Here is a 20992-nt window from a genome sequence, read left to right as displayed (position 1 = left end):
AACTACAAGATTTGTTGCGTCCGATAATGCAAACATATAGACCTTGTTTTTTTCCCTCAAAAGTCAAAACCAAAGCATTTTACAAAACCTTGGCCAAAATGTTGATCTCATTTATTCCATGGCACAAAGGTTGTTGACACGGAGCTAGAACCTCTAAATTTTGATGAGTATATTTGGAAAGCAAAGAAAAAAAGGATTGGAGTTAAACTGCTGAGAGTGGATTTTATGAGCATATATATACAGGAGATGCAGTGGCGGAGCGTGGACATAAAACAAGGGAGGGCTAAGAAAAATTCAATGACAATTATAACAGGTAGTAACAATATAGTATGATGTTGTGTTAGGCTCTCGTATCTTTTTTTTTGGTTCTCTATATATAGTCTAGGCTTTTCTTTTACACACGCGTGTAGTTACTCTCATCTATATATCTCTAGATTTAAGGTGTATATGACCGAACGAAATGTATATAGACAAAGTATATGATAATACTAGACCATCTAGAGTGATATGTATGTTAAGTATGCATACATACATCGAGTATATGGTTATACTTATTGTATATAATATAGTAGTGGCATTTTAGTAATATATTTAAAATATAATTTTTTTTGAAAAATTTTCGCGTGGTAAGATCTAGAGTATCTTAATATGAGTATATAAACATACTCAAACTGATAAACAAGTATGAATACATACACAATGTAGCTTTTGAAGATAATAAGAGTAACTACACGTACGATATATATATATATATATATATATATATATATATATCCTAGGTTCAGCTCCAGGAGGAGGCTCCGCCAGTGGCAGATGTTCACCCTAGCTATGGCGTTGCTCATAGTCTGTCGTCAGATCAGCACTGGAGGGTTGAGAAGTCAACAAGGTATGTAGCCACGTCATCGGAGGGCTTGTGGGCTGAGGTTACGTGGCTCAATCTCAGCCCTCTGGTGTCGATCTTATGGCTGGTGGTGAGAGCTGGTCGAGCATCGACGGAATATATATGCTCACAAAGCAGGGGAGCCAACACATTGAAATGCATCTTCCGATTTACATATCGATGGATACGGATGGTTTAGATCCACATGAACATCATCAGTTTTTGTGCTATGACATCAGCTAGCAATCATAAATTAATGGAAACATTTTATGCCAATCACCGCTGATAATCGAAATTAAAGCATTGGGTAGCATTGCAATTAATATTACTATTGTTGGTACTTCTCAAAGGACAGACTCATATAGTACATTATGCATTCAGCTTATTAAGCTGTCTCTACCTAGATAGGTACACACACAAACCCAAGCACACAACCATTACACTAGCTAGTATATATAGAGAGAGAGTACAGATTTTTGTAGTTGCCTCTCGATCCACATCCTGGGATTGATGATGCATATGCATGGACTAACCTTATTACCATAAGTTTGATTCCGGGATTAGATTATTACATGCATATATATTATTTCACTACTCTTCTTCTTATATATGTGTGAGCTTTGCTTTTTAATTAGGAATCTGCTTCCTCCTATATCGATCATCGATCGATCAATGCATGGATTGATCCATGCATCGTACGTCCATCCATGCATCGATCCCCAGCTAGCAGTATATATATATATATATATATATATATATATATATATATATATATATATATATATATATATATATATATATGTGTGAATAATATATATGCTGGAAATGAAATGAAACTAGCTAGAAATTACGGTGTCCGCAGGACGGCAGCGGCGTGCCGCAGAGGCACTTGTTGTGCTGGTAGCTGTAGGCGTCGAACTTGTCCATGTTCCCTCCCGTCGGCACCACGCCGCACATCTTGTTGTAGCTGACGTTGAAGAGCTGCAGCCCGGCGAGGTCCGCCACCTGCGCCGGGATGCGTCCCCGGATGGCGTTGTGGCTCAGGTCCATGTAGCTCAGCTGCTCCGGCAGCTCCACCGCCGTGAGGCTGAAGGCGAAGCCGTTGCGGGACAGGTCCAGGTGCTGCAGCGGCTTCCCCTTGCCCAGCACTCCCGACGCGTCGCCGGTGAAGGCGTTGCGCGACAGGTCCAGATGCGCGAAGCTGACGGCGGCGAACCCGGCGGGGATGGCGCCGGAGAAGTTGTTGTGCGACAGCCGGAGGTACGCCGCCTGCTGATCGTCGGTGCAGCACTTGGTGAGGAGCAGCGACGGGACGGGGCCCGAGAGGCGGTTGCGGCTGAGGTCGATGGTGGAGAGGCTGGGCAGGTCGGCGAGCGACGCCGGGATGGTGCCCTCGAAAGAGTTGAAGGAGAGGTCGAGCATGGTGAGCTCCGTGAGCTGGGAGAGGAACTCCGGGACGGGGCCGGAGACGCCCGTGGAGGAGATGGTGAGCTGGGAGAGGTTGGAGAGCAGCGCGAGCGAGTCCGGGATGTTGCCCGTGAGGCCCGGGAGGTGGCGGAGGACCAGCGTGCGGAGGTTGGTGAGGTTGGCGATGGCGTCCGGGATGGCGCCCGTGAGGTTGCCGTCGCCGAGGACGGTGAGGCCGACGACGCGGCCCGTGGTGTTGTCGCAGTCCACGTCGTACCAGTCGCAGCAGAAGGTGTCGGGCGTCCACGACGCGAAGTGGTACGGGCTGCCCAGCGCCGAGTTCACCGCCAGCAGCGCCTCCTGGTCCTCCTCGTGGCACTGCATCTGCATCGACGACGACGACCTGGCCGTGCCGACGACGAGGCACCACACAGCAAGAAACGCGGCGGCGCCCACCAGTGGACGGATTTGCTGCTGTGAGGAGGAGGAGGCGGCGGCGGCCATCGTCGACGATCGATCACCTAGCTAGCTACTATATGCTTTGCTTGTTGTGATCAGCAGCTAAGCTAGCTAAGCTGCAGTGTGAGAGTGATGACTGATGAGGTGGTATCGCTGGTTGCCTGGCATCGCCATGCATCATGCATATATTTATAGGCTTGCAAAAGTGCGAGTTGGGAGCACCTGCACTAGCAAAGCAAAGGCTCCACTGGAATTAAACATTGCAAAAGTGCAGTCGCAGTGGAGGACAGGGATGCAGACATGCACATCGATCGATGGATCATGTATGTATATGCATTGCAAGCACCACGTACTGCACCTCATCAGCTCGTGCGAGAGATCGAATTAATTGATGAGATGTGTCATGGGCCGACCTGCTGATGGGCAGGCAGCGACGGTCACTTGTGCATGCACATTATTACATTGCTCATGCTGCTGCATCATCATCTATCAGATATTTCCTTCATGCTAACCAAGGATGACTAGCAGCTAGTAGCTAGGGCTAGCTAGCAAGAAAGGAGTGTATTACATACAGTAGTGTAACCTAACTTATGACGTATGACATGGTTGATGCATGGATCAGCACTAATATAATAGGCAATTAGCTAGCTAACGATGAGCTAGTGGGTTCTCGCATGCCTCTGCTCCATCTCCTGCTGCTTCCCTCGCTTTAATCTGGCCTTTCCGTTGATGTATGGACATGAGACACTGACGGGCCAATTGCTCCATTCATCATGTACGGCTTCGATCTCTTTTCCGAGGTAGGCGTCAGGTCAGGTCAGGAGCCTTCCTTCCTTCTCCAATAATATCCACTTCATTGATGCATGATCATCGCATCCATCAAATGAACTAGTGTGTGTCTAGTGCTTAGATATTTGTTTCTTCTTGCAAAGTCTAGAAATAAGTTCAATCTCCATTTGACAAGTCTCTTACGGCTTATGTGAGAAACCGCGTAAATTATATATCATTCATACTAATAAATCGACTGAGGTTTATTCCATTGATCCACCTGATTTAAGCAAAACTATCCCCAATATTCATGTGTCTCAATCCATACCTGCCCGAGATCAACAAATTAAGAACACCTCACAAGCACAAGGACATCACAATAAACCATGTTTTATACATATATACCATACACGATCGTCGCAACACATGCATGAACATTCAAGTTTCACAAAACCATATCCAATTTTACATCTCATTTCATCGATTTCTTAGTGCTAAGATTTCAGCGCTCTCTCATAGCATCAGAGTACATAAGCAAACTATATAGAATCGGTTCCACTCCTCGTCCATAACTCCATTGATCATGTAGAATGAGAAGTAACCAAAATGGCCCTTTGGTCACCTACATCAACTTTAAGGCAACATTGTGTAATCAAGGGTTGGCGATTAGACTAACCTAAGGAAGGGTCGGTTAGATCAACAAAGGACCATGACCAGCCGGACTTAGGGGTTTAGAGTACTAACACCACTTATTGTGGTTGTATTGGGGTGACTACCAGTCTTACCATGTCCCATGGCAATTGCATCGACCCAAGGAATAGCCTAACCACCACCAACCCCCTAGGATCTTTGATACAATTCATGGCAAGGTTTTATCATAAACCTTCTAGGTGATGCGGAAGTGAATTTTGCTAATCAACTTTGACATGCATCGAAGTGTTGAGGCAATACAATGGCAATGTCCATGTTGTCCCTGGTTGTGACGGACAGGATCATGAGGAGAAAAGGGGATGGAGGTGAGGCTCACCGCACCGCTATGGTGGATTGCATGAGAAGGGGTCCTGTGTTAGCAGTATCAGGATAGGGTGTCCTTTGCACTTTCATGGAGAGGAAGAAACAAACTCACTAGTGTGTAAGGGCTTGAGTGCTACCTAGAGTGATAGGTGGCAACAACTTCGACTAAGTGGATGGCGGTAGATAGTGGCAATACATGGTGTGGCGAACAAGAAGCTCATGGCAAGGCAACTAAGGTAAGAGAGTGATTAGTGTTGGAGGCAGACTAGAGACATAATGATAGACCCCACTGGCTAGATGCAATGGGGGCGAAGGGTTACAAAGTTAACCATGCACACGAGACAAGTACAGTCGAATTTGCCCACGGTTCTACACGCACGCGAAAGGTATGTGATGTCGAACCACAAGGGATAAGAGTGTTTTTTAGCTGTCAATGGTGCCAAAACAGCAATGTGATCATGCTAATGTATAGCAAGGTGAGGTGGCCAGTCTAATTGGGCGGACATGTGGTGGTTTGGCACCAAATCGGCCCCAGGAAATGAAAAGTGGCTTAGCCTAATATATTGGAACCTTTACTTAATATAGGACATGTTTGGTATAGCTCAGATTCACTAGTGAAGCATCTTTTGTAGCTTCAGTTCCATAAAGTAGCTTCACCAGTGAAGTAAAAGCTATTTTAGAAAAATATTTGGTAAAATAGCTTCTCAGAGAAGATAACAAAGAGAAAGTTAAGAGAAGCTAGTACTTTCAGCTTCACTCGAAGAACTGTAGATGTGAGGGAAGCTGAAAAATAGCCTGGTTGGTAGAAGCTAAAAACAACATTGTGAAGCTATGAAAATCCCTACCAAATAGGCCCATAAGGGCGGCGGCCACAAATGCTTTTGTAGAGTTTCTAAACTGTTAAGAGATGGTGCCATAATGCCACTATGTCAACAGTTTGTATTACTCAGATCATTACCATGGATTTATGTCCAATTATGTCATAGTTGCACTTTGGTCCTATTATTAATTGTATATTTGTGTGGCTCAATTTATTTACAAGGATTACCTTGGTGCAAAATCCTGACTTTGCCACTGGTTTAATACAATGATGTAATTTATGTGATTATGCTCAGAGAATGATGGCTATTAGGTATTTAGGTTGTGAGTTGTTGCAGTTTACATAGAGCTACGACATCCTGTAATAATGATACAGGCAAGTTACGTAAGACCCAGCTTTCCAAACAGATTATTGGTGTCTCCGTCTATCTATCAACTTTCACGACCACCCCCATTCGTTTCAGTCTCCACGAAAACGTGTTTCACACACCCCCAGCACTGCGATCTAGTGGGTGGGGCATTTGCATTTCTGAGCTACTGGTGAGGACTGAGGACAAACAAAATTGTCATCTGCAATTTCCAGCTACCAAATCTCGTATCAGCGTGTTATATAGTATCATTTGTCTCTACAGAAAAATGTACTACAGCTACTAGAACAGACTACACATCCTCCCCCTGTTTGCGGTATGCCTGTATTTGTGTATATTCATCCATTGGCCTAAGCAAAAAAATACACAACGCCCTGGTCAAGTTTCCAGAGTGAGCCCATCCAGACACAAAAAACTTAGTGCCCATTTCCGAGCAGCCACAGCCGAATGCTGGCCTCAATCAAGGTCACCACTCTTGGTTCCTTCCTCGCTATCTATCTACTGACAAGCCAGCTCTGTTTGAATATAACATCTTTCCTCAAGCTACGGCCACGCCCTGATGAGGAATCACCTTGCTGGGATCGATAGCACTGCAAAACCAAGTTATTGTTACACACAAAGAAACCTGAAACCTCCATGCAAACCAGGTACTGCTATCAGCAGGAAACACAAAACACCTAAGTAGGCATACCCTGTAGCAAACAACGGAGTCATCTGGGTACATTGCAAACAGCTTGGTGCCGAGGCGAGCTCGACAGGAGTCACAGATACTCTCATCGGTTAGCTGCACGTGCCTCGATCTCTCCTCCAGTCTTGTCAACCGTACGTCTAGGTTTGTCGCCCGTGATAAATTGTGGACTATCTAAAACATGCAAAGGAGAACAAAAGAGCAAAGAAATTTGACTGGTAAGAAAGACACATCTCTCATAAGTTTAACCCGAAACAAACTCAGTTCAACTAGGCAATGACCCACAGGGCCGTTCAACTGTTCAATACAGAAAACTCCACCTAAGAAAACAGAAAAGAATTATGTTCACCTGCCCTTGACGATGATGGTGCACTCGGGCCCTCAGCATCCGTAAAATTGTATCTGATGCCAGCTGAAGAGGCATATCAGGAGATAATCTCTGGCACAAGATTATGTTTTAGGATTTTTTTTCCCAGAAACTAGTGTATGGCACAACACAAGGACAAAGATGCACATGGCAGTACTGCAGCTATTACAACATGTACCAATTGTGACTCAATGATGCAATGAGTGCCTTGTACTTAAGTATCAACTATTCAGTAACCTTTTTTGAGACTTCTCACATTTCCTAGGATCGTGTGCAACAGTAATACAAGAAAAATGGCTGGACGTCAGCTTTGCATATCTGTTCTTTTCCAATAGCAGTACTAGGAGATTATGGATCATCTTATTACCTTTACTCTAATCGCCTTGTAGATGGCAAGTTTGCTTCATAGAAAACTAGACAGCCATGTTTGAAGGATAGTGATCGTTTATACTGGAATGTTAACGACCAACAGGTCAATAAAATTTTCAGATATTAGCCAAAATCCTTTTGTGAAGGGGGAAACAACTGTATCCATGGCCTGTTTTTTTTTATTGATCAAAAACTGCTCATTTTTCAACAGAACACCACATTTCCAGAGCTAACAACTACCTTCACGATATCCATTCTCTCCACAGTCCTCACATGACTGATATGCCATCCTAAAATACTGAAGGCCAGAACACCAACATCTTGCAAACTAGCATATGCAAGCTACAAGATTCTCAAAAGAATCTGTGAGTATTGAAGCAACAATAAAGTAATACCTCCAATACTTGTATGGGGTCCAAAGATTCACCATGATTATGAAGAAGTCGTACAGCTGCTGTAAACATAGGCTCCTTCCCGTTTTGAGGATCCAAATACAAACCCAAAAGCCTGAGTTTGAAAAAAGGGCAGCAGGAACACCAGGGATTATTTCATATTGTTCAAAAAGGCGAAGAAAAAAATAAGTTAATTAATTTAGAAATACTGATGTGAAAAAAAAAACATACTGAATATAGGCATCATCTCGACCAATCTCAGCACAATACTGCTCAGCGGCTTCACTATCCTCCAGCTTCCTTCATAACATAACAAGCAGCAGACATTTCAATAGAGCAATTTACAGGCTACAACAAACCAATATGTAAGGAAAGCAACATATAGTAAAGCAAACCCAAGAGCATAGAATCTTACAATGCTAGTATCTGAAGTACAATATTCTCTTGGCCCATTTTCCTATACAGTATTGCCTGACAAGGGAAAGTCTAGAGTATCAGTACTATTAATCATGAGCATGATCAGGCAAGCATGGAAGTGCCAGGAAGAAGACAAATCATAACATCACCTTTTCCAGCCATAGCTCAGATTCTGCTATCACATCGAGCACATCTTCTGGATCATACAGGTCTGAAGCTTGCAGAAACAATTGCAAGCTCTCTCTTAATAAATAAACAAACTGTGCATCAGAATCAATTTCACTATTGTCTTTCCCTCTATATTTAGACTCCATATCAAAAGCTTCAATCGCAGATTTAGCCAGTGATAGAGCATATGATGTGTGATAGTGAGGGTCATCGCAGCCCTGATCTTCAATCAACCACTGCAGATATCTGTACAACTTGGCTGGTTCAGACTTTTTATAACAGAAGGATAATAAGAAAATAAACACTGCCACAAAGCATTCTCTGCTGATGAATGACAAATGAAGGTGGCCAAAGAGACAAAAGATGCAGGAGAAGACATAGACAAACAGTTCTAAAGAACATGTAAAGGAATAACACTATTTGCATAATGATTCTATCACCTCACTGAAAGCAAGGGGCAAAATCAAATCATGTAAAACACTTGCCACTAAAAGTTGATTATAAGGATGTTGCATATTTAGCCCATTTGTAAAAACATATACTAACAAGCTACCATACAAATATGTCCATGGAGTAATCCTACTACTTTTGTCACACATATTTTCTTCACTCACATTTTGTCACTCATATGAAACTAAAATATTCTATTTGGATTGTTGAATTAAGAGATCTGAACTTATTGAAAAGTTAATGGATAATCATCTATACCTTTGATGGATCACAACCTTTTCTGCATCAACAGCAGCGACAACCTTTTCTGCAAAATAGCATTATTCAAATAAATGATAGTGAACTTTATTAAAAGAATAGAAAGAATAGCCTTTTAAGACACCTAAACCCCAATTACTAAAAAAACATTCCTAAATGTCACACGGTCAGCTATAACCATGAAAATTTATCTAAAAGTCTACCCCTCTGTTCCTATGTCATTCTCTGAGACACATGCGCAGAAACTAGAAAATGTGTCTGGCCATGATTATGTAGTAAAAGCACACTGATACATTGGTCTATCCAGAACATATCAATTACCTGGTGAGAGTTGATTTTCCCTCGTCTCAGATGTTAAAACTGCAATCGCTAGATCTTGATCAATGTCTGCCACCTGCAAATAAAATTCAGTAATAAAACACTTGTTATAAGATAAACAAGTTCTTAACCTGAAATGCATACCCATCCAAGATGTTCCAGAACAAGGTCCTCATCAGACAATTCTTTGAGGATCTTGGCTGCTTCTATAGCGGCAATTTCCTCGCCAGACCTTTTGCCAACCAAAGTTCCACAGGATCCATTCTCAGACAGATCTTTCCACAAACCTGTGCTATAATTCCTTGCCAGTATACGCCATATAGAAAGAGCTTTGGAGCACATTCCTTTACTGCCATACAAGAAAGCAAGTGTCCGTAAATGTCCAGAGTCATCCAAAAGGGATTCTAGTTCATCCTGCACCATGAACCAAGCAGCTTTCTTAGTGTTCATTCAAATGTGATGAAACATTAGGAGGGGACCATTGTGCTCTGTCAATTCAATACTTTAACATACAAAAGAAAATCGGATGCAGATGTCTAAACTAAAGGGCATGTACATACCACGATACAGCTATTCTGAGATGATGCAAGCTTCTCCATGTCATCAACAAGATGAAGTGCTCTATAAAGATACATTAGAAGAGTATCAACTCCTTCCATCTCTGGAGAAGATAAATTCTTCATCCGCGATGCACAAAGGTACCTAGATTCATTCAGCATTAAGATAGTTGAGGATAGACGTGGCTTCCCAGTGATTACAATGAATATAACCCGTGTGTATACCATACCTGATAATATTTCTGATTGCTAGTTCCAAAAGATCAGCTCTACTTGGTGGATTTGAAAGGAAATCTTCATCCACAACTGTATCCACACCTGCCTTTTTCAGAAACAATGCCTGTTGAACAGCTACCAGACCATCATCAATAACTTCTTCAAGGGGCTTAGGGGGTGGATGCAAACCCCAATACCGCTTTCTTGGCACCTAATGGATATAATTGTTAATGGTTACTATTAGAAACAAGTAGCTAAATGTATGAAAGATTGTTTGGTTTCTCTGTAGCTTATAATCAGTAGGTACGGACATAGGGTACAATAATAATCAGTCTTAAGTGCCAAAAGAGCCATGAAGGAAAAACTGACTCGTCATAAACTGAACGAATGAGTTGAGGAATCATAAATACTCTAACTCAGTAAGGCTCAACAAGTTCCTATCTATGACTATTGTGCTAAAATAGGGTCAAGCTGGTTCATCTAGAGATTTTAATAGTTGATTCAGATTTATTGGATCATTTTAAGAGCTCAATGTAAGCATTAAGAGTGAACTTTCATCATGAAAAGAAATAGGTTAAGACAACGTGACAAGAAACTACTTGTGGAACACAAACTGTGATGTACACAACTAATTTAGAAACGGAACTAAAACAGTTTTTATCTCATATACATCCCAGCTACCAAGTGGCAATGTAGCATACCAGATCTGACCAACGGTTGGGATCCCGCATAATGAATGGAAATACTTCTGATGGCTGCATAGTCTCCGATAACAAGAAATGATTTACAGCATCCTCGAAACGCAAGTCAAAAAACAACAAAAATCCAAGTTGTGCCTGGACAAAGGAGATCATTTCCTTTGAAATTTCACCATCTGACTCAAACTCTTCTAATAAAGAAATAGCTTCCTTGTAGTTCTTTCTTCGTAAAGATGCCTTAATCTGCTCCACTGCAGATACTTTACGGTAGCAAAAAACCTGGATAAGCCAATTGATTCCTATATCAGTGTAACATAAGTATAATCTGCGTAAATTAGAGCCAGACTAAACATTCTCAGTTTCGACTACTATAGTACTATTAGCCTTTCCTTTACATTAGAATCTTAGATAACTATACATATGGTACTAAAATTGTACAGGGAATGTAAAAGGCTAACCTTATTTATGCAACTTATAACTAGTATATATATACAAACATTATGATTCTACAAGGTAACCTACTGTCCGTCCTTGTGAAAGTAAAACCAAAGGCCAACCACAGTTGTGTACACCCTTTAGCTATCAACCCATGCCAAATTCATATAGGCAGTCTTTCCTGCTCATCTAGTCCTGTGTGCTTGGGAGACTACATCTATTTAGGATGCAATGTAATGTAAAGTTATTTTCTTTCCAACAGTTGTGGCACCGCATAACACTAATTGAAAATACACTAATAGTATGTGGATACAGAAGTTCAAATGAATAACGGATGAGTTGACGTACCTACGTTACCTTATAAGTCGTAGCAATCACAACTAGCTCCGTGCCGATCCCATCATCATCACTAACCACAATCAAAATGCCTTGACCAGTCCTTGCAACCGGAATAGTCTGTAGGTGTGCAGCGTTTCTCCTCCTGTACACATCCACCTTGGAGTCCCCAGCAACAATCACATAGGGGAACACCTCAGCTATGCAGTCGGGCATGGTGCTGAACACCAAGCTGCTTCCAACCGGCTGACCAAATCTGTCGACCACGACACCGACATTGTCGACCAGGAGCATCACCTCGTCACCTCCAGAGAGCGGCTTCACCCTTGGGTGACCGGAGGATTCTGGTAGGGAGAATATGTCCACACCCTGGCCAGTGGTGCTCGAGTAGAGGGAGTACCCAGTGGCGGTGGCAACGAAGACAGAGTCGTCGACCCAAGCGAGCGCCTTGACCCCCTCGACAGAGGTGATCTCGCGCGTCTGCACATCCAGCTCGTCGGCGTCGTGCAGCGTCAGGTCGACCCGGAGCAGCTTCTTCCCGACGGAGATGGCGACGGAGCATGATGATGGGTCGGCGGGGTCGACGCGGCGGGCGGCGACGGCCGCGACGTTGCGCAGGGAGCCGAGGCGGCGGACGGGACGGGAGAGGAGCGGGTCGGCGAGTAGGAGGAGCCCGTCGGCGAGTACGAGGAGGCGGGCGACGGAGGGGAGCGGGACGATGGCGGAGACGGGGAGGGTGGCCCCGATGGGGAGGAGGCGGAGGAACTCGGGGGAGGAGGGATCCTGGAGCGAGAAGAGGAGCAGCTTGCCGCCGCCGGTGCCGAGGTAGAGCAGGTGGCCGGAGAGCGCGGCGGAGCGGACGGTGAGCGGGGAGGAGACGGGGAGGCCGGCGAGCGCGGCGGGGTCGAGCGTGGCGAGGGGCTCCAGGGCCACGCGGGAGGCCGGCGGCTGGGATCCCATGGCTGGTGGTGGAGTGGGGTTAGGGTTCGGGGCATGGTGGCGCCATCGTCGCTAGTCTCTGCAGAACTCTCTCTGTGTCTCAGCCACTGCGGGGGAGCGGGGGGCCACTGCCGGCGACTACTTTGGCTGCTTGCTTGGAGGCGAAGGAGGAAGACGACTTCAGGACTTCAGAATCTGACTTGTAAATCTGGCACCGATACAAACCAACTTGCTGTTGCAGATCAAAAGCACGTCACAAAAAAATGAACAAAAAAAAACAGAAAAAAAAAAGTTGTTCGTCTATTGCCTAAACAACCAAATAATGGACCATGTCATCATCACACAAAATTCTGACCGAGACATCCATGAGCCCAAACTATCAGAATTCAGAAGCAGGGCCATCACCAATGGAGTTGGAGTAGCAGGCTGCTCCATTGACAGGAAGACAGCAGCACCATTCAGGGGAAGACGGCAAACCAACAACATCATTACCAGTAACAGTAAACTTTACAATAGCCAGGGTGTCCAGCATACATTATCAAGATATTTATATAGAGAGAGGCATAGGCTTAACATAGCATAACATTGTTCTCATCTACTGCTAATACTAGGAACCATACTTGTCCAAATAGCTCGATTGGATATGATATTCTACAAAAAGGACAGCTACAGATTTTGCCAAGGCAGCTCCTGCAGCTTAAGGCGTCATCCCCATGGGCGCAGCCATCCAGCTCGCCGTTGTCGCGCCGACCCAGTTGTTGCTGTTCACCTCCCCAGCCTCCTTGCAGATCCGGTCGAGCATAGCTAGGAACTCCCTCACTCCAGCGAAAATTCTGAACATGTGAGCTTCATCGTTACCTGACTCCACGCCAATGAACCACTCTGCCATCTCCTTCACTGACGACAAGCAGATGCTCTCCTGAGACTGGAGCTTCAGGATCTCCTCCTCGGCATGCCTCAGGAATGTGCTCATGGTATTGTGGAAACGCCGAGCGCTATCAGCAGAGGTAACCATGCTGTTCAGCCTCACCACGTCATGGACCTTCCCAAGCCCCATTCCAAGCTCCGACACGCTTCGGCTCAGCCTTGTTATGTCAATGGACGTGGCTTTCTTCGTGTTGCTCAGCTCAGCTGCAAGTTTGGTGACAATCTCAAGGCCGTGCTTCCTGCATTCGGCATCATACTGCAGAATGCTTGCATTCATCTTGCATGTACCTGAACCATCCTCCATCACATTGTATCCTTCAGGTTTCACAATTTCCTGGACAAGAAACTGCATGAGAGCAGCCTTCCCATCAGCTCCTTTCACATCAGCTATCTTCAGAACAGTGTTTGGCTCCAAGCCTTTTGAACATGGAGACCCCGAATTGGTGTTCATGAAATTGCCGAAATTCACAACTGCCTCAAGGACTTTGTGGAACAGCCTGCTGTTTCTCATCTCCTGGCAAGCCCCCTAGATGAATAAATAAATAAAACGGATTAAACATTCAGATATGAACACATGATAGTCGAAAGAAGGTAAAATCACTAATAAGTGACATCATTTCAGCAGAAGCAATCTATGTCTTGTGTTGTATTTCTCTCAAGAACACGGCATTACCTCAAGAATAGCATAAGACATTCTCAGTTGATTGATCTCCAAATAGAAACTGGCAATGTAAAGCATGGCATCCACTCGCTTGAACGCAAACGGAACATCCAGCATTGCCTTCAAAAAAGCATCGACTGGGCAAAGTCTGGTCAGGGAATCGTCCTTGAAATATTTGAGGTTAAGCTCTTCTTCGTTGCTGAGCACCATCTGAGTGAGCATCCGCAAGGCTTCCACTCCCAAACCATGTGCATTACCTGTACCCAGCAACCAGAAATATGCTACAGTTAGTAGCGATAGAATATACGGTACCACATAAAGGCATAGCATGACGGATTGGAGAAAGTTGTAATTGATCAACTACACGGAACCAAAACAGATTTGCTATGACATGCAAAACGAAGAGTGGTGCACCCTTGAAAAGACAACTTTGTCCCATGAAGATGCTAAACACATGGACAACAAAACGCTCCAATGGTACCCTAAATGCGATCTCTTTCTAGGAAATAGATAGACAATGCACCTAAAATGAAACTGGGCTGAGTAACTCTGGTTTTTCAAAACGTATGACAGTAGGAGGGGCATATGACGTGTGGCCCATTGGTAAGGCCCCAACGTTTATCAGAGACAATCATTCATGTAACTCATAATAATCAACAAGGCACCATGTGATGCTACAAACATGGTCAATGGCACAACCACCAATTTGAAGGTCCCCCCACAAGTAATAAACACTAGAGTACTTTCGTGGAACAAAGATTGCAATTTTGTCAGCATTATTCAGAGAAAACTCAACCTGGGTTGACTGATGATAGGAGGAAAGATCAGTCTATATATACCTTCCAAGAGTGCATCCCTCAGTTGCTCCTTGGAAACTCCCAATGCCCCCACAATCATGCCGATGCCATGACACCTGAGGGCACCAAACAAACACACCTCCCTTGGTGTCGCAAGGGCCGCCGAGTTGTTGAGGTATAGCTGAATCACCTCGTCCTTCATGCTATAGCACACAGGGCAAAGAGAGGCAACTCAAGAAATCGAATCGGATCTGCAAGAAGAAGAGGAGGGAACGGGAAGATTTGGTCTTACTGCAAAGAGCCTGGCTTGAGCTTGTCCGAGTGCAAAGGCCGCGATTTGCGCAGGTCCATCATCTGATCGGAGTCACCATCATCTGACGAAGCAACTGCCTGTCGCGGCGGCTGCGGCACGAAGGGGTTCCACGCGTGCGCCGCCACGGGCTCCGCAGCACCCTTGGGCGGCGACGGCCTCCGTTTAGGTGGCGACGGATTGGGAGCTCGGCCACGCGGCTGCGGGATGGACGGCGGGCGGAAATGGACGGGGCTGGAGCCGAGCGTGGGTGAGGAAGCCGACGGCGAGGAGGGAGAGAGCGAGGAGGACGAGGCATCGGCAGCGGCGGCGGGAGGCACGGTGCTGGGGTCGGAGGCGGAGCTGCGGGATGCGAACTCGCCGGACGGCGGTCCGACGCGCGGAAGCGGCGGCAGAGGGCGGAGCTCCGGCGAGCCAGGGCGTAGATTGGAGCTGGTCCCGGGGTGCTGCGGTCCCGACGGCGGCGGGGTGGCGAGGGTGCCGAGGTAGAGAAACTCGGTGCTGGGGTTGGTGGAGGAGGTGGGCATTGGCGGCGGCTTGAGGCTGCGTCCCTCCTCGTCCCCGTCATCGTCGTCGTCGTGGTTGCTTGCGGCGCGGCGGTGGGCGGCGGAGGCGGAGGACGCCGTGGCGCCGGAGCGGCCGCCGCCGCGGTGGCGGAGGCGGCGGACGAGGTGGATGGAGAGGAGCGCGGAGAGGAGGAGGAGGCAGAGGGAGAGCAGGGAGAGGAGCAGCGCCTGGAGCACGGGGAAGCGGTGGGAGCCGGAGGCGCGCGGGGTCGGGGCGACCAGGGTGGAGATGTTGGCCGGGAACGTCGGGAGGCCGCCGTCACCGGAGGGCTGTGTCTCGGCGGCTGGCGTTGGCGGCGGCGGCGAGTTGGCTGTTGGGAAGAAGGGGTTGTTGGTGAAGGGGTATGGATCCCCGGTGGAGGGAGTGGCGGAGGAGGACGGGTACTTGGGCGTCGGCGAAGTGGTGACCGGCGGCGCTGGCGTGGGCGTGGGCTGTGGCGTCGGGGGCGGCGCCTGAGCCGGCGGCACGGCGACGGGAGAGGGTGTAGGGTGCGGCGGAGGAGGGGTCAGGCTGGGCGGCGGCGGCGGCGTCAGCGGGGCGCGAGGAGACGCGGTGTGGTGGTGGCGGTGGGGAGGATGCGGTGGTGGAGGCGGCGGAAGCGGGAGGGTGGCATTTGTTCGGGTGGTGGAAGTGGTAGCGGCCGGGAGCAGCAGCAGCAGCTGCAGGGAGAGGAGGAGGAAGGGTAGGAAGGCGGGAGGCGGCGGCAACGGCATTGCGCGCCGCGATCCGGCGGGGCCTCCGCCGGCGTCACGGGTGGGGAAGAGAAAAGGGGGGTTTTGGTTTGGGGCTTTGGGGGAAGAAATGGTTTGGTTCCCTGCCTTTGTCTGTGTGCGTGCACGCGAGAAAGAGGAAGACGACGGGAGCAGGCACGGTGACGCTGCGATGGAGAAAGAATTGTGTGGTTGTGGTGGCGGTGGCGGAGGCCTCGCAGAGGCTGCGTGCCCCAGCCAGCCCAGTGCCCTGCACTACTGCCACTGGGTGTGGGAGTGGGAGGGGAGGGGCTTTTGTCTCGGGAATCGCGGAAGAGAGAGAAGAGAAGAGGACACAGCAGCAGAGGCAGGCACCGCCGTTCCGTCCACTAGTGCGCCGAGTGCTGCAGCACCGTGTATGTACTACTGCTAGACGTGTGAGGCATGGGCCCCCTTTTTTTTTTCGAAATCCGGGGCCTTTTTACTTGCTCACATGAGTCACACCCTTTTTGCGGGATTTTATTACACAATTAAAAAAACTCTTTTCCGTTTCTTTCTTCCTGCCCTGCCTTTTCAAGGACTAATACTAGTATTTTTTTTTCTCCTGCTATGGCGAAATGAAAATTAAAATACAGTTTAGCTTTTTTATACATGAATTATACTTATATATCTATATATCTATACATGATATATTATGTGTACGATTTTAGAGGCTGTTTGTAGGGCCTCTTACGAGGGGCTCCCGTAGAGGAGTTAGGACTTCGCTAAAACGGTTGTGACTTCTCTGCTTTTATTTAAGAAAACGGCTTCTCCACATAAACATTTAGCAGAGCTTCTTTAGAGAAGCCACAGCTGAAGCTAGAAAGAAGCCCCGTCAAATAGACCCTTAGAACGAAGAGAAAACACACATTGAGGATCCTTTTGAATCCTCTTTTCGTTTTTCTCTCATGCCTTGTTTAGGGCTTTCTAAAATCTAAAAACTTTTTAGATTTGGCTATTTTAGTATTTTTCATTTGTATTTAGTAATTATTGTTCAATTATATACTAATTAAACTTAAAATATTCATCTCGCACAATAAAAGTAAATTGTATAATTAGTTATTTTTTTATCTATATTTAATGTTTTATGCATGTGTCGTAAGATTTGATGTGACAGATAATCTTGAAAAGTTTTTAGAAATTTTTTAGTCTCGGCTACTTTAGAACTTTCGTTTATATTTGATAATTATTGTTCAACCATGAACTAACTAGGTTCAAAAAATTCATCTGACAAATTACAGGTAACTACGTAATTAGTTATTTTTTATCTATATTTAATGCTCTATACATGTGCCGCAAATTGCACATATGGTATATTATGAAAATACAATAAATAAAAAATCCAATATATTTATTTGATACGATAAATATTATTATTTTATTATATACAATCCATCAAACGTGTTACGTTTTGATTCTCCAAATGTATTAGAAAGACTTATATAATTTGATGAATAGAGAGGTATTTCCTTTGTTCTTAAAGGCTTCAATTTCTAGAATCTGTGTAAATTATTTTTTAAGTTTGGCTAACTTTATAGAAAAGATCATCAATATCTATAGTATAAAATGAGTATAATGTATTCTATGATAAATTTAATGTTACTAATTTGGTTTATAAATTTTAGCATTTTTTCTAGAAAAATTAGTCAAAGTTTAAAAAAAAAGTTGACTTAAGACAATTATAATACTGAAGCTTTTAGAAAGGGAGTACTCTACTGGTACGTGAACATGTGTCGTTGGGACGTACCTAAGACAGTTTATAAGTCCTTAATACCATTTTAACCAGGATCATAAATTCTTATGATTATCGATAAGTTAGGAGGGTCCTCTTAGATGATGGAAGGTTTATTTAAATAAAGATTAGGTCTATAAAAAAATCAAAAGAAAAATAACTTCAAACCATATAAGCCGTACTTTTTATACTAGTCAACAGTGTTTTTCTCTCACAATAAATCAGTGAACGAACGGTACTTTCAGCTATAATTTTTCAGACCAATGAATATTTTAGTTTCTTTTTCAATAGAAGATTGTTTGATGATAGCGGTAAGGGGGAGACCTAGACCTTCTTTAATCTGTTTTTTTTTTAAAATTGATACTATAGCACTTTCGTTTGTATTTAATAATTATTGTCAATCATGAACTAACTAGATTTAAAATATTCGGTTCGCAAGTTACAAACAAATTGTTCAATTAGTTGTTTTTTTATTTATATTTAATGCTTCATGTATGTGCTGTAAGATTCAATGTAATGAGAAATCTTGAAAAGTTTTTAGATTTTAGTGAATTAAACAAAGCTCTATTATGGAATCTAAGGCCTTGTTTAGTTCCAAAATATTTTGCAAAATGGACACTGTAGCTTTTTCGTTTGTATTTGACAAATATTATCCAATCATGGACTAACTAGGCTCAAAAGATTTGTCTCGTCAATTTCGACCAAACTGTGCAATTAGTTTTTATTTTTGTCTATATTTAGTACTTCATGCATGTGTCTAAAGATTCGATGTGACGGGGAATCTGAAAAATTTTGCAAAATTTTTTGGAACTAAACAAGGCCTAAATATAAAACGGGTTAAAATACGTATATACAAGATCTACTCTACGTGTTAGAAGAGGTATAACCTAAATCTAAATATCCAATAAAAGTTGTCTTTAAATTTTGTTGTTGAAAAAGACTAAAAATAAATATTAAAAACTTTTTATCTTTAGGCCTTGTTTACTTCTAATTTTTTTTGTAAAATAGAAATAGTAGGACTTTCGTTTGTATTTGACAAATATTGTTCAATTATGGACTAACTAGGCTCAAAAGATTCGTCTCGCCAATTTCGACCAAACTGTGCAATTAGTTTTTATTGTTATCTATATTTAATATTCTATGCATACGTCTAAAGATTCGATGTGACGGAGAATCTGAAAAATTTTGCAAAATTTTTGGACCTAAACAAGGCCTTAGTGCTATAAAAAACTAACATGTCTTGTATTTTGGGCAGGAGATCGTGTGTGAAAACAATTTTGACGGAGGGGAAGAGCGGAAGAGATGTTTTTTTTGGCTCTGCGTGCGTGCAGAAGTCTGAGCGGTCAAGGAAGTGGACGACAGCTATGGAGTGGGCCCTGTTGCCTCTTTGGGATTCTCCCATGGGTGCAGTGCAGGTGCAGTGCATCGCCCAAGCCCCAGCGGAGGTGGGTGTTTTGGCGGGAAGAGTGCGTTTTGCCATTTCTACCCTCCTCTGGGCCTTGTTTAGTTCCCAAAAAATTTTGCAAAATTTTTCAGATTCCCCGTCACATCGAATCTTTAGACTCATGCATGGAGTATTAAATATAGATAAAAATAAAAACTAATTGTACAGTTTGGTCGAAATTGACGAGACGAATCTTTTGAGCCTAGTTAGTCCACGATTGGACAATTTTTGTCAAATACAAACGAAAGTGCTACAGTGTCGATTTTGCAAAAAATTTTGGAACTAAACAAAGCCCATGGTTTTGTTTGTCCAATCATAGAGTCAAAGAATTCATCTTATAATTTATAAATAAATTATACAATTAGTTTTATTTTTATTTTTATTTAATACTTTATGCATATGTCGTAAGATTACAGAGAATCTTAAAAAGCTTTTTAGTTTTTGTGTGAACTAAACAAGGTCTTATACTGCCACGTCCTCTCTCTCTTTTTCTTTTAAGGCATTGTTTGGTTTGGGTCGGTAAAGTTCAACTTCTATCATATCAAATATTTAGATATATACATAAAATACTAAATATAGACTATTTATGAACTAAAAAACAATTAAAGATTAATTTCAAGATAAATTTTTTGAGCTTAATTAGTCCATAATTAAATACTAATTATCAAATAAAACGAAAAAACTACAATATCTATTAAACTTTAACACCTTGAATCAAACACCAATACTGCTACTACTAATATCTGCCAATGTGATCCGGCGTTTGTCAGGTATTCCATGACAAAATTAGCCTTATTTATATTATAGGATGATGCTCTCATTTCTTTATAACTAATTATATTTTAAATAAAATAGAGGGGAAATTCATTTGTATACCTTTTTAGCATTGTCAAGGCCTTGTTTAATTCCATTTTTTTTTTGCAAAATTCCCGTCATATCGAATCTTGTGACACATGCATGGAGTATTAAATATAGATAAAAAATAATTAATTGTACAGTTTACCTGTAATTTGTGAGATGAACCTTTTAATCATAGTTAGTTCATAATTAGATAATATTTGTCAAATACAAACAAAAGTGCTACAATATTCATTTTACAAAAAAGTTTTAAACTAAACAAGGACCCAAAATGGAAACAGAATAGTTTCTCAATTTACTACTTTTATTTACCAACAAACAAGACGATGGCCAGTGACTCAGTTCAGAGTTGTGCTCATATATAAGGTGCGAGTGCTAATACCAAGTTGTTGCCTCTCTCTCACACACATTGTTGTATGTATGTATTCTTATCCATGTACAATGTGGAGGGATTACCTACTTGTCGTGTCTCGTAGAAACGAACATCCGTTTACATCTACTACTTACTGATGTAATAGTAATAATAATAATATATATGTACCGTATGGTCCCAACCCAAATATGTACTCCTATATCTATTCTTCAATCAAAAAAGAAAAAAGAAAAGAGTGAAGAGGGACCAGTGGGCCAAGCATGAATGTATGG

General features: G+C 43.6%; 3 protein-coding genes across 6 annotated transcripts; all 3 read right to left on the bottom strand.

The window, feature by feature from the left end:
* LOC8065282 (polygalacturonase inhibitor) lies at nt 1692-2922 on the bottom strand. The gene has a single exon (XM_002439052.2). The coding sequence runs from the start codon at nt 2789-2791 to the stop codon at nt 1721-1723; it is 1071 nt and encodes a 356-aa protein (XP_002439097.1). The 5' UTR covers nt 2792-2922; the 3' UTR covers nt 1692-1720.
* LOC8065281 (transforming growth factor-beta receptor-associated protein 1) lies at nt 5903-12661 on the bottom strand. Of its 4 annotated transcripts, none has more exons than XR_002447567.1 (14): nt 11406-12661; nt 10617-10892; nt 9930-10126; nt 9703-9844; nt 9287-9556; nt 9146-9218; nt 8825-8873; nt 8098-8362; nt 7947-8002; nt 7763-7831; nt 7567-7646; nt 6753-6815; nt 6407-6577; nt 5903-6305 (listed from the first exon to the last, which is right to left on the bottom strand). XR_002447567.1 is itself a non-coding variant. In XM_002439051.2 (14 exons), exons 1-14 carry the CDS (start codon nt 12342-12344, stop codon nt 6210-6212), a joined length of 2805 nt encoding a protein of 934 aa, XP_002439096.1. In that variant the 5' UTR covers nt 12345-12661; the 3' UTR covers nt 5903-6209. The 4 variants fall into 4 exon arrangements, 2 of the variants coding, with proteins under 2 accessions (XP_002439096.1, XP_021303247.1); XM_002439051.2 differs by having other exon boundaries at nt 6753-6842; nt 7535-7646; XM_021447572.1 differs by having other exon boundaries at nt 7535-7646.
* On the bottom strand, nt 12791-16565 carry LOC8066589 (formin-like protein 14). The gene is made up of 4 exons (XM_002439050.2): nt 15001-16565; nt 14751-14911; nt 13924-14168; nt 12791-13776 (listed from the first exon to the last, which is right to left on the bottom strand). Exons 1-4 carry the CDS (start codon nt 16296-16298, stop codon nt 13021-13023), a joined length of 2460 nt encoding a protein of 819 aa, XP_002439095.1. The 5' UTR covers nt 16299-16565; the 3' UTR covers nt 12791-13020.

The sequence above is a fragment of the Sorghum bicolor genome, chromosome 9, assembly GCF_000003195.3.
Source record: "Sorghum bicolor cultivar BTx623 chromosome 9, Sorghum_bicolor_NCBIv3, whole genome shotgun sequence".
Taxonomy (NCBI): Eukaryota; Viridiplantae; Streptophyta; class Magnoliopsida; order Poales; family Poaceae; genus Sorghum; species Sorghum bicolor.
The sequence above is the reverse complement of the archived record's forward strand: the minus strand, read 5'-3'. Positions and strand labels throughout refer to the sequence as shown.

Bases quoted from the DNA above. Each gene is read 5' to 3' on its own strand.
- LOC8066589 (XM_002439050.2), bottom strand. From the start codon at position 16,298: ATGCCGTTGCCGCCGCCTCCCGCCTTCCTACCCTTCCTCCTCCTCTCC. The intron at 14,169-14,750 runs GTATATATAGAC...TGCTGGGTACAG, and splicing joins GAGGGATGCACTCTTGGAAG to GTAATGCACATGGTTTGGGA. The intron at 13,777-13,923 runs GTAATGCCGTGT...TTATTCATCTAG, and splicing joins TGTCTTATGCTATTCTTGAG to GGGGCTTGCCAGGAGATGAG.
- LOC8065281 (XM_002439051.2), bottom strand. From the start codon at position 12,344: ATGGGATCCCAGCCGCCGGCCTCCCGCGTGGCCCTGGAGCCCCTCGCC. The intron at 9,219-9,286 runs GTATGCATTTCA...TTTTATTTGCAG, and splicing joins TTCTGGAACATCTTGGATGG to GTGGCAGACATTGATCAAGA. The intron at 8,003-8,097 runs GTGATGTTATGA...TTCCCTTGTCAG, and splicing joins CTGAGCTATGGCTGGAAAAG to GCAATACTGTATAGGAAAAT.
- LOC8065282 (XM_002439052.2), bottom strand. From the start codon at position 2,791: ATGGCCGCCGCCGCCTCCTCCTCCTCACAGCAGCAAATCCGTCCACTG.